The 14,316-nt window shown below is 29.5% G+C and overlaps 1 protein-coding gene across 1 annotated transcript; it reads left to right on the forward strand.

The window, feature by feature from the left end:
• The first annotated feature begins 12,369 nt into the window (after positions 1 to 12,369).
• Positions 12,370 to 13,992, forward strand: LOC122504513 (jerky protein homolog-like). The gene has a single exon (XM_043615661.1). It carries the CDS (start codon positions 12,370 to 12,372, stop codon positions 13,990 to 13,992), a length of 1,623 nt encoding a protein of 540 aa, XP_043471596.1.
• Positions 13,993 to 14,316: the final 324 nt, after the last annotated feature.

Below are 14,316 nucleotides of genomic sequence, written 5' to 3' on the forward strand. Positions count from 1 at the left end.
GAGAATTAATACTCACTTTATTATGTATAAAAATAAGACAGGTACTGATAATAATGAATCTTTACCGTAAAAGTATATAATCGCAAAAGTAGCGATTTTCATTAGGTAGAATTTAGAAGATTCTAGGAAGAGTTTTATTTTAAGATATACATGTAATTTCTTTTGCTTTTAAGTTTTCCCGTGGATAAAGAACCTTTTTATAGAGTAGAATAATTTTTTTCTTATTTTATTCTTAAATTAACACTTTTCAATTGTCAGTTTCCTTTTAATTTCATTAATACTTTTGAGCAATTTTCTTATTTTTCAATATACATATTACTTTAGCCAAATGGCACATTATCATTTTTATCATCACAATTTTTAATGTAAAATTAAGCAAAAAAATAATGAAATGAACAAATGTGAAAAAAATTACTTTGTCTTCTAAAAATATATTACTTCACGGAGAGAAATTTCTGTTAATTTTTGTAAGGAAATTATGGAAAAAATTACTGTGCTTCCGTATAAAATAGGTTCGTTTTGTTGGCAAAGTAGAATGTACCATTAACCAACACAGTTTATACCTAACAAACGAAAATATTTGCTGTCTCTTTAACTACAAAAATTACTGTGCTACCTCAGCAAAGAAAATACACAGAAAAATAATTTGACATAAGCTATTTGTGTATGTTACATTCTTTTTTTTACAATTCATGTAATGAATTAACATAAATTAAATAATGTTTGTTAATTAATTACTGTTAATATTTATTTGTTTTACATGTGACGCGATTATTATATTCCATGTATATCATATTATCACATCAATATTTGAGGTTAAGTTGAAATTCCCGTAAACGTATTGCATGTACAAGGCACACAAGTTTGATTTGAAAATTTCTAGGTTAAGTGAAATCATGGACAGGAAAAATTATTTCAATTATTTTATTTTCAATATATCTTTATATCACAATAAATTAAAACATAAAAACGATGAAAACGTTGCAAAAATTTACCTTGCCGACAGGTGAGGAAAGTACGATAGTAACAATCGTAGCAATATTAAATGGATGTTCGTGATACATCGGGTATCATCGGCCTTCTTCAACTTGACTTTATGCAGGCAGCACAGTAAAAATTTGTAAACAGCACAGTCTATTTTATTAACCTGCGCATGACTATTTCATGGTACGGTTAAAGGCCAACGCACAACTGCTTCGCGAACGTGGTTCGCGAATTTAAAGCATGAGTTAGAAAAGGACACAAATATATCTGTCTTTTTCTAACCCATGCATTGCGTTCGCGAACGACATTCGCGAAGCAGTTGTGCTTAGGTCTTAATATATTTTGCTTTGGACCAAATTAGAAAGGCCTGGTTCAGCAATTTTTAAGGTGCTTTCAAAGAAATATTCCGAGGCCATTTGGGAAATAAAACTGTTTTCCATATGAAATAAAATTGTGCGCAAGTCAATATTTCTATTCTTCCGATACAAATAGTTCAGTAAAAACATTTTGCACATACTTTCAGGTGACAAGCACAGTAATTTTTATTGGAAATTTCTCTCCGTGTTTATCAAATGAACATTCCTGTTTAATTGTTAATAAAGAAAGATTTTATTTTTGATGTTTGTTGTAAGTTAAACTTAAAAAATTAATTTCTTTATACTTTATTTGAAACTAAGAAAAAAATAGAATTAAGTCGATCATTGTTTTAAACACTGTAAAAATAAACAAATAAATAAATTTTATAAATGAAGAAAAATAAAACGTCAAAAATTAATTGCGAACTAACCGCAACATTTGTAACAATCGAGAATTTAAAATAATTGAAATTTCGTCATTGTAATTTGTTGACTTTCTTAGTTGCATTATCTTTAGATAATTAAAAAAATTTATTTAACAATGATAATGTTCTTATTACTATTGAAAACAATAAATAATAATGAAAAAGTATTTTCACGAAAAAGAACCCAGTGGGCTCAGGGACATGTGAAGTCCATATGATGACCTTGGGATATCCTGAGAATGTCTATGTCCTTTCAAAGGACGTTCTAAAGATATCTTGTGTCCTAGAGATATCCTTAGGACATAAGATGTCTCTTGGATGTCCTTCGAATGGATATAGATGTCCTAAGGATGTTCTAAAAACATTACCCTGTCCCAGTGCCCACAGGGAAGTAATTAATTAAAAAAATTCTATAGAAACTTTGTTTGTTGAATGTTTAATTGTTTTTTGAATATTATGAAACTAACAAAGTCAGTGAAAAATTTACACTACCGGCGGTAATTGTGCGACCCTTACTTTTTTATGTCTATTAAATAATTTTTAACTTGAAAAATATAATAACTAAATTTTTTTCCTTTTTATTTTCAATAAACTGATAAAATTCTAAAAAAATGACACCTTTACGACAAAAAAATGTTAATTTTTCAATAAGATACTTAATAAAAACTTTAATTTCAGTGATTTGACTAATTTTTTTTTATATCTTCCGAAGAAATTAACGTTTTTCAACGTTCATAGGCTCATTAACATTGTATTTTTGGTAGAATTGCGATTTATTACTAGAATTTATCTGCATAATTATATTCCTTTAGAAAGTGCAACACTGAGAGAAATGGATAGTAAGATTTTGATGTTAAAAAGATTATGATACACGATACTATCATTATACTACTGGCTACCATCACAGATGTTACAAAAATATAGTTATGCTACCGTACGTATCAAGATCTTACTCCGCATAATCTTGATGGTAATTGTTACTATCTAGATAGCTGTCTGTATTTGTAGCATTAGAGATGGTCACCCTAACCATCATTATGTTACCCACTATTATAAATTTCTCTCCGTGAAGTGATTAAAGTTGTGTAAACAAAATTGGAAAAATTATGATTACCAGTAAGATGCTAAAATATAATATATAAAAAATAATTATAATTATTTTTCATAGTTGTAAAAGTACCTCAAAAATTTTTATACTTTTTTCTTTCAACTTTCGTGACTTGAATTTTTATCAGTTAATTGAAAATAAAAAGGAATCATTTTTAGTTATTATATTTTTCAAGTTAAAAGTTACTGAATAGTCATCAAACAAGTAGGAAAAAAATATTCACCTGAAACAGCTACAAATTTTGCTAGATTAGCCAACTGTTTAGTTGTTTCAGTTAATACTTTCACTATTTTAGAGAAACTTATCGCTGTTCCAGATAAAATTTTTTTGCCGTGTAGTGTATTCATAAATTAAAATATATTACATATTACCTTGAAATGTTTTAATGTTAATTTGTGTGAATAATATGTAATTGTATAATAAATTTTAGAATTCAGAGAAATTGATAATGTAAATAGTCAGAAAAATATGAATTTATAGCATATAATAAATAATTATAAAAGAGTTTAGGTAGCAATAAAATAATAATTTTCCATGTTATGTGTAAACGTGTGTACTGGAAATATGCTTTTTGTTTCAAACGAAAACTGTAAATATAAACAAACTATATTCATTGCGAGCTATCGATATTGAAGGAAAATGTATTATAAATAAAACACACCACTGAATTTTTTTTTATTCCAGTGAATTTAAAATTCAAAAACAAACTTGTAAGATTTTCAGAAAACGCAGTATACAAAAAAAGTTCATTCAAAAGTGTTTTCATGTTTTTTTAGAAATAAATTTGTTTAAAATTCCAAAAGAAATGAGAGACGATTTCTTTTAAGAATTTTGCATAGAAACAATGTTAATGATATTTATTGAAAAATTACCAATTTTAATTAATTACATAATCCTCCCTCATTTTTAAACCAGATTTATAATATTATTAGTAAAGAAGAATTTGATAAGATCCAGATAGCACGTAATCTTGCAGCGAGCTTGCTGCATTATTAATTAATATACCTAATATTTATAATAATTAATGATAACATTAATAGTAAAATTAATAATTGAATATAGGTAGGGGAGAGTGGGGCAAGACGGGGTACCGGGCTTATTTAACAAACGAATTAACCAATCGCGATTATATTTTACATAATACTGCACCGAGACGATAGTTTCTTATTTACAAAACCTAAAAACCATGAGAACAAATCTTTTATCTGTTTTACTAAAAAAACTGTTTTTGACGATTTTCTTGTCATTTTTTCACTTTTTTTAGGAGGTGTTTATTACTTAATAATAACAGTTAATGAACTGTATAAATTTTTTTCTAACTGTCAAGGGTTACGGAAGAAGGGAAGCATATGTTTTTTTTTCTTTGTTGAATCGTAAATTGTAGTAATTAATCGTTTTATTAAATTTCGTAGGTGCGGGCAAGATGGGGTAGGGGAGAGTGGGGCAAGACGGGGTTAACAAATTAAGCAAAAAAAAAGAGAAATAAGAGAAGTTAAGAAAACTACTAAAATCAAGACTGAATAAAATAAGAGTGACCAAAAAGAAAAAAGCTTGTCAGGTTAAATCATCAATTAGCTATAGTAAAGTGGAAAATACACCTTGTCTCTATTGTAATGGTTATTATTTAGACTAGTTTTAGCAATTTAAATTTGGCCATTGGACGTTTCCAATTGCCAAAACTACACGGAGAAAAAGGAATAGTTGACACATCCAGATACGTGGATATCACAACCATATTATATTGAAAAATACGGGATATCCATAGTTAAGGTTGCTGCATCCATATTCTATGGCTGGCTGTATATTGTTGAAGCAGCAAAAGATCTATGGTTGGGTGATCCATAGTAATGGAAATGGGAAAAAAAATTGGAATTACTCAATTAATTAAATTCAATGTCACTTGAGATATTTTATACACATTTTTGTTAATTAATACACACCACTTATTGAATAACCGCATATTTACGAAATAAATTATTAACCGATGGGGGAGACGCGAACCCTAGACCTAACGCATACTAAACACTAACGCTATCCACTACACTATACACACAACTACAATATTTGAGCATATAATATTCCTTATATACTCTACACATATTTCATGAAAATGAATTTAATAAACACTAATAGACAATAACGATAATAAATAATAAACAATTATAACACTACTTATACACAATAAACTCACAACGTGATTATATAGACGTGACAGGAAACCGACGCGACGGACAAATTGAGACGACCATTTTTAAATGGATGCCATGATAATGAATCGCGCGCAACATGTATCGAAATTTTGAACTAACTATGGATCTTCCAACCAAAGTTTATATGGATGAGGCAGCCATATGTGAAAATCCATAGCATGAATTGTAAGCCCAACCATGCATATGGATGTCACATCCATATTTGATTCAACAATATAATATGGCTCCCTCATCCATTGAATATGGAATGTGCTTCTATTCTGAAAGTTGTCTCTTCCATTGAATTGGATAACACAACAATATTCTGCTCAACAATATTTTTATGGATATCTCTTCCAGACCTTTTCTTTCCGTGTAGTTTTGGCAATTTGACTTTTGCTAAAACTAGTTTTGTCAATTTGACATTTGACAAAACTAGGTGAGGCATTTCAAATTGTGAGAAAGACCGCTTCGTTATACAATAGAAATATATTTATTTAAAAATGTGTCATTGATTAATATTATTTACAATAAGATGAAATTTCTCTAACAAAAATCCATTGATATTTTGCACATAAAAGTTAATTAAAAAAACTTTTTTAACACTTATTTATTTTTACACAGACTAATTTACCTTTACACAGGCTAATTTACCTTGTTGACGATTTCTTATTTCATACACACAATCATTCAATACAGAAACAATATGTGACCTGGTCTATGAAGATAAGGAACGTTACGTGCGAAAACAAGTTTTCGAAAAAACAGCAGTTAAAGTTTAACTTAGAAAAACCCTTGTAACTTTTTTAAATATTAATATTTTTCTATCAAGTAAGGCTTATTTTCTTTACCGTGGATCACAGTATCAAAATAAAAAACATACAAGTAATGACAAAAATTTTTTAATAATTGTTTATATAAATTATTAATAACAAACTCCCCAAACATAGAAAAAATAATCTAAGTTTTCAAAATAGCAACAATAAGTACATGCTAATTCTAAACAAATTTCCTATTAATACGGCGGTCTTTCTGTTTCTATTCTTTCTTTCTTTCAATTTCTCACAATTTGAAATGCCTTACCTAGTTTTGCCAAATGTCAAATTGACAAAACTAGTTTTAGCAAAAGTCAAATTGCCAAAACTACACGGAAAGAAAAGGTCTGGAAGAGATATCCATAAAAATATTGTTGAGCAGAATATTGTTGTGTTATCCAATTCAATGGAAGAGACAACTTTCAGAATAGAAGCACATTCCATATTCAATGGATGAGGGAGCCATATTATATTGTTGAATCAAATATGGATGTGACAACCATAGGCATGGTTGTGCTTACAATTCATGCTATGGATTTTCACATATGGCTGCCTCATCCATATAAACTTTGGTTGGAAGATCCATAGTTACCCGTGTGGAAATTTGTCACGTATCTGTACCGTAATGATATAGTTTCACTAGTTGCTATCTAGTTGCGATACCGTGAAATGTTGTAGTAACTATCTTGAAATGTAACGCTACGGACATCAAGTTTCTAGATAGTTTTACTATATCAGAACAATATAGTGAAATATTATAAAGCTATAACACGGGCTCTAGTATAAATTTCATTTTTAGAAACTTGTTTAATACTTCTATATTGATTTACGGTAAATATATTTGTAAAAATTAATAATAATAATAATAATTAATAACATATGTACAATATAATTATATAACAATATTAACAAAGTTCATAATTATAATATATAAACTATTATTAATTTTTAACAATATTAAAGATTTTAAAAGGTGCAATAATTTCATTGAATTTAAAAAAAATTTCGATTATTCGCTTTCTTCTTTTATACCATATTTTATTTTTAACAAGTCCAGTTATTTATTTGTTATTATTTTAAATTCTAATTAAGAATTTCAACCTATACTACACTTCACATTATTAACATAAATCACTTAAATTAAGACGGAAAAATATCGCACGCACGGGGGTTCGAACCCTAGACCTTTGGGACGCAATACGAATACACATACCACACAGACACGCTGACTTGGAAGATGTGTTGCTTAAAATACCTTTTCAGTTTCGAGACTGCAATTTTTGCCTTTATTTATAATAAATTGTTTGTAAATGGTATATTTAAATCTATATACTTAATAACATTATTAATTACAATATATAAATAATAATAATAATATTATAAACATAAAGAAATTACTTGCAGATTATGACTGTGAAGTTTCACTAGGCAGAATTGATCTAGATCGACAATATGAAGCAGTTAATGTAGTGAAACTATACAAATAAATTCTAGACCGTATCCCAATGTAAAGCAGTTGTAGTGAAACTATACAGAATCTAGACCATTTCGGTATAGTTTTACGTGACTAGCTTTACGAGATGTTTGCGGTACAGTTTCTATCTCGTATATAGTTTCACCAGACACTTTTCTGCATAGTTCAAAATTTCGATACATGTTGCGCGCAATTCATTATCATGGCATCCATTTAAAAATGGTCGTCTCAATTTGTCCGTCGCGTCGGTTTCCTGTCACGTCTATATAATCACGTTGTGAGTTTATTGTGTATAAGTAGTGTTATAATTGTTTATTATTTATTATTGTTATTGTCTATTAGTGTTTATGTAAATTCATTTTCATGAAATATGTGTAGAGTATATAAGGAATATTATATGCTCAAATATTGTAGTTGTGTGTATAGTGTAGTGGATAGCGTTAGTGTTTAGTATGCGTTAGGTCTAGGGTTCGCGTCTCCCCCATCGGTTAATAATTTATTTCGTAAATATGCGGTTATTCAATAAGTGGTGTGTATTAATTAACAAAATGTGTATAAAATATCTCAAGTGACATTGAATTTAATTAATTGAGTGATTCCAATTTTTTTTCCCATTTCCATTACTATGGATCACCCAACCATAGATCTTTTGCTGCTTCAACAATATACAGCCAGCCATAGAATATGGATGCAGCAACCTTAACTATGGATATCCCGTATTTTTCAATATAATATGGTTGTGATATCCACGTATCTGGATGTGTCAACTATTCCTTTTTCTCCGTGTAGTTTTGGCAAAACTGCACTTGCCAAAACTAGGTTTGGCTGTTTTTTCCGGCCATTGGCCGTTTTCGGCTTTTGAGCCTAACATATATTCGATAATTTTCGTCTTTTTTGCGCTTTAAACCTTAAGTACCCCGTCTTGCCCCACTCTCGCCTAGTAAAATTATTCGCACCACGTTTACGGCAGTCTTGCAGAAAGCTTGTCGTAAGCTTGCGGTAATCTTACGCGCAATGATGAAACAGATGTTCGTGAAATGAAAATGGTTCTCAAGCATTAATTTAAGTGAGGATTCACCTCACAATGTCTATAATTCTCTAAATTTAACTTATTTGTTGGTTTTAAAGTGTCTAAATTCAAGTATTTGGAAGAAATGATTTTCAACAGACTTTTTAAACTTAAAGGAACTTACCCGGTAAGAAGCAAGGAATAGAAAAAGATTAAATTTCCAGAAATATTCTGTTAAACGAGGATTTTTTAATCTTTCTGAATAGGCGAATTTCCAAAAAAAAACTCAATTCCTCTGTGAACAGCAAAATATCAGAAAAATTAATTCTTCTCCATTGCTCGTGTCAATGAGATGATAAAAAAAGTTAAGAGTTTCTATTTTTTTGAATGCGCAAAATTTTTCTGCTTCTCAACGTTCCAAAAAAAATACAGAATCCTATCCTTTTGAATCGACAAAGTAAATCTTGTAAAAGCGAATTGAAAAAAATAAGAAATAGCTATTCTTTTCAATCGACTTTAAGCGATTCTACGTAGTCAATTCAAATGAATAGAAATTGTTTATTATTCTTTTCAATTGACTGCTTCGAATTTTAGAAACGCAGTAAGAGGAATAGAACTTTTGACAAACAATTTGAAAAAGCCTAAAAATCTTTCCAATTATTTGTAGGAGCTCATCTAGTTATTGTCTTAAAATAAAATGCAGTGACAGCTATTTTTCGCGTCGTGTGAATTTCATTGTGATTTCAGTGCTAAATTATTAAAATGAAATATTAAAACTAGTGAAAATATGGTTAAAAACGCACAGTGCTTACGATAAAATAAAAAATTCTCTGTATTAAAATAAATGAAAGAAATTTTCAAGTGTTCAATGTTTAACGTCAAGTTTTCAAAACCTAACCTTTTTTTCAAGTGAAATATTGAGTGATAGTAAAGCAATTCAGTTTTTGGTGAAGTCAATTAAGAATAATAGATTTTGCTACTTTTCCTTGCTCCACCGAGGAATTGGATTATTTTGGAAATTCGCGCATTCAAAAGAAATGAACTTCTGAATTATTTTCAATTCCTCCCCTAGAAAACGGGGATCGCTGAATGATCACTGAACTTATTTTTGTTTTTTGGAAATTTGAAAAAAATTGCAATAATGTAACTTAAAATGATGTTTTAACTCCTGATATTTGCATAAATAACTATTCAGGGTGGCCGCAAGATTGACTTTATCAATTTCCCTGACATTTCCCTGACATTTTACTGATATAACAACGAATTTCCCTGACAAAAATTTTTTTGTTTAGAGCAAAAAATGTATTGCATGACCGTCTTAATTTCTTTAATTGCCCTGACAAAAAAATTTTTCCTGACATTTCCCTGACTTTACTGACAAAATATATTTTTCCCTGACATTTCCCTGACTTTACTGACATGTGGCCACCCTGCTATTGTTAATGTTTATTTATTAGTGAAAGTACCAAATTAAATGAATTAATGTTAAAAAACTAGAAAAATTGAAAAATAATAGTACGGTGATGATAGCATGGTGGGATACGAGCCCACGACCTTTCTATTGCCGGTAGACTGCTCTGACCACTGAGCTACATGCACCCCGAGATTCTTTGAAATTCTTTGACATATACTATCCCTTCCTACGTTATTTTAATGATAACGTAGAAAGTTTCTTAAAGATGGTAAAAAAACATGGTACATGTGGCCACCCTGCTATTGTTAATGTTTATTTATTAGTAAAAGTACCAAATTAAATGAATTAATGTTAAAAAACTAGAAAAATTGAAAAATAATAGTACGGTGATGATACGGTGATGTCCTGTTATTTACTAAAAAAAAGTACAAAATAATAAAGTTGATCACTGGAAAACATTAAAATTATAAGTGGATGTTTTATAATACCGTTTAAGAAAAGCCAAATGTCAATTTATATTATTTTTAAGAAGAAAGAAGCTATCAATTATCCGAATCAAATTTTTACTAAATAAATTAAATATCTTAAATAAATCTCTATAATCTCTTAGATTTCATATGTATCGACAGCTCAGCTGCCCGAATACAGAAACCTGCTTAATCTGAAAAATATTTTCGAAATTAATTAATAATTTCAAAATTATCAAAGAATCCAGAAAAAAACAATAGCATGGTGGGATACGAGCCCACGACCTTTCTATTGCCGGTAGACTGCTCTGACCACTGAGCTACACTGAAAAAAAAAGTTCATTGAATCAAGTAAATGCATTTTCTTGACCTGATTTATTTGAAACAAACCCATATTTTCTTATTGGAAGAAATTTATTTTCTTGTGTCAAGTAATTTTGAGCATTGATCAAAGTTATTGAAATAAGAAAATATGGGTTTGACATAAGTAAATATCTTACTGTTTTAAACGAACATGTTTTACATGCGCCAAGTCTCGAAAAAGTATTGAATCAAGAATATCATGTTCTCACGTCAAGTAATTTACCTTGAGTCATTTGGTATCTTGAGTCAAATAATTTTTTTATTTCCTTTAAAGCAACTATTTATTTCATCCAACACCCATAGTCTTGAGCCAAGAAAATGGGAAGATTAATACAAGTTAATAATTGTTTCAACTCAATTAAAAATTATTTTGTTTCAAAGAAATATTAATTAATCTAAGCATTTCTTTTACTTGAAGCATTTCTATATTCTCATGTTTCAAAATCATTAATTTCTTGCGAGAATGTTATATTTTCTGGAATGAAATATTTTATTTATTCAATTCAATTAAGTGTAAGATCTTGAATCAAATCATTCTTTTGTTTCCTTTAAAAAAGTTTTTACTTAATTCAACGCTCATATAATCCTGATTCAAGAAAATACGAAGGTTAATATAAGTAAATATTTGTTTCAAGTTGATTAAAAATTACATTCAATTAATCCCATATTTATTTGAAGAAAGAAATTCATTTTCTTGTGTCAAGTAATTATTAGCATTGAACAGAATTCTTGAATTAACAATTTAGTATTTGTCAGAACTCAATATGTAATTATTTCAACCAAATATTTTACTTTTCCGAAGTACCAAAAAGTATTGAATCTAGAATATCATGTTCTTAAGCGAAATAATAAAGTATTGTGTGGAGAATTCATGTTTCTTGAATCGAATCATTTTATTTATTTGCTTTGAAACTTTTTTTTATTTAACACAATGCCGGTGTTCTTGATCCAAGAAAATATTTTTCTTCAAATGTATATGCAACTTAAATATCAGTTTTTGAAAACTGTCCATTGAGGCTAGGATGGCATAGTGGTAGCGTGACGGCTTCTGGTGCGTGCAACCCGAGTTCAATTCCTCCGACCGTGGAAAATTTTCTTTCAAGGTATATATGTTGTATTTGTGTTAAGTAATAATTAAATGTAAATACAGTGGAACCTCGATTATCCGAACCTCTGTTATCCGAAACCTCTATTATCCGAACCGAAAATCATTTTATCCGAATTTCTATTATCCGAATTTTTTTTTGGCTATCCGAATTTTAAAATTTATTTTCTCTATTTATTTTATTATTTATATTTTCTTCGGACATTTTTTGCGTACATTTCATTGCATCTTACTGCACAGCGCCACCTATTCTTTTTTCTATGACTAACTCATACTTTCTGTTGGTATAAAAAGTTCACAAAAATACACAAACTTGATTGGTCGTCTCTTAATTCTCAATTTGTACAACCAATCAAAATTTGTATTCATTCATATTGTTAAATGTATGCCGTACTCTGTATGTTCGACTTCTATCTTTTTTGTCAGTTCATGTTAGTTCTTTTGTGGTTTTCCATAATGTATGTATACAAAAATATGTGAAAAAAATTAAATCAACATTTTTACTGAAAACATGAAAACTATTCATTCAAAATATATACATATGTTACAGAATTTTTTATACAGTTTCTGTAACATTTATGTAATATTAAATTAATAATTTTTATGTTTTTGGTAGAGTTGTTTATTTAATTACTATTTAATTTTTCAGTAATACGTGCAATGGATTCAAGTTCTAGTCCTTCTACCTCTAAGCGAAAACGTACTGTTCTTTCAGTGGAGAAAAAATTAGAAATTCTCTCCAAATTGGAAAAAGGCGAAACAGGTGTATGTTTAGCTAGATTTTATAATGTGGGTACAGCGACGATTACCGACATAAAGAAAAATCGAGAGTCACTTATGATATTTGCGTCACAGATGGATACAGAAGAAGGGCCTAAAAGACGAAAAACAATGAAAATGTCTCAAAATGAAACTCTTGATGATGCGCTTTCTAAGTGGTTTATTCAAAGACGAAGCCTCGGTCAACCAATTTCCGGACCACTTTTATGCGAGAAAGCTCTTGATTTTAATGAAAAACTTGGAGGATCATCAAATTTTAAAGCTAGTACCGGTTGGCTTGAAAAATTTAAAAATCGTCATGGAATTCGACAATTGCAAATCCAAGGAGAAGCTCTATCAGCAAATTCTGATGCTGCTGAGAAATTTAAACTGACAATTGGAAATTATATAGAAGAAGGAGGTTATTCTAGAGACGATATTTATAATGCCGATGAGAGTGGCCTTAACTGGAGATCATTGCCACGAAAATCACTCGCATCTCGTCAGGAAACGTCAGCCTGTGGTTTCAAAGTGTCAAAAGATCGAGTGACTATAATGACATGTGCTAATGCTTCCGGGACTCATAAATTGCCACTCCTAGTCATTGGCAAAGCTAAAAACCCTCGTTGTTTCAAAAATATAAAAAATTTACCAGTTTCTTACAAAAGTCAGAAAAGTGCTTGGATGGATTTAAAATTGTTCTGCGATTGGTTCAAAAATGATTTTATAAAAAGTGTAAAAAAATGGCGTAAAGATAAGGGTAAAGATGGTAAAGTGTTGCTATTGTTAGACAATGCACCATCTCATCCATCTGTTGACGTACTGAATTCCTTCGATCCAAACTTCGTCGTCATGTTTCTTCCACCGAATGTCACTGCACTTATTCAGCCGATGGATCAGGGGGTAATTGAAAAGTTAAAACGTTTATATCGCAAAAATATGCTTAAGAGTTTATTATTGTTAGATGATAACTCTGAAATCAACGTTGCTTCTTTCCCAAAAACATTAAATCTGAAACATTGTTGTTTCATGGTAGCGGATGCTTGGGAATTATTGACGGAGGAAAATTTAAAAAGAGCATGGAATAAACTATTATCTCTTGAAACAGATTCCGAAGAAACAATCGAGGCACAAAATATATCGGAGTTTAACGAGTTCTTTAGCAATATCCCAGGTTTCGCAGATTGTGATGCCGATGACGCTATTGATTGGATTAATAGCGATGCCAACGATCCTGGATACCAATTGCTGAATGACGAAGAAATAATATCTTCAGTAACGAATTTGACCGAAAATGATGATGAGAATGAAAGCGAAGATGAATGTTTAGATGAGACCAAAAAGGTTTCCAATTCTGAGGCATTTAATGCTTTTGAGATAGGACTTGAATGGTACGCGCAACAAGAAGAATGTTCCTGCACGCAATTGCTTCTGCTGAGAAGAATGCGTAATTTAGCAGCTAAGAAACGAATAGATGCTATCTTTCAAAGCAAAATAACGAAGTTTATGCCAAAAAAGTCTTAAAAAATCATATATTCTCTGTTTTATTAATATATTATTATAAATTAATATATATTTACATATATATACTTATATATAACTTTAAAAAAATGTATTAAATTAAATACATATAGTTCAACTGTCCAATTTTTTTACTTTAATTATGAAAAACATTAAAACCTCTATTATCCGAATTTTCGATTATCCGAATCAGGCCTTGCCTAGGTTAGTTCGGATAATCGAGGTTCCACTGTATATATGTAAAATAACAATTATTTAATTATTTAAATAAAAAATATAAATGTTAATTAATTAAATAATAAAAATATTTGACCTAAGTATTAGAAA

This window comes from Leptopilina heterotoma, unplaced genomic scaffold (genome assembly GCF_015476425.1).
Source record: "Leptopilina heterotoma isolate Lh14 unplaced genomic scaffold, ASM1547642v1 Lhet_302, whole genome shotgun sequence".
Taxonomy (NCBI): domain Eukaryota; kingdom Metazoa; phylum Arthropoda; class Insecta; order Hymenoptera; family Figitidae; genus Leptopilina; species Leptopilina heterotoma.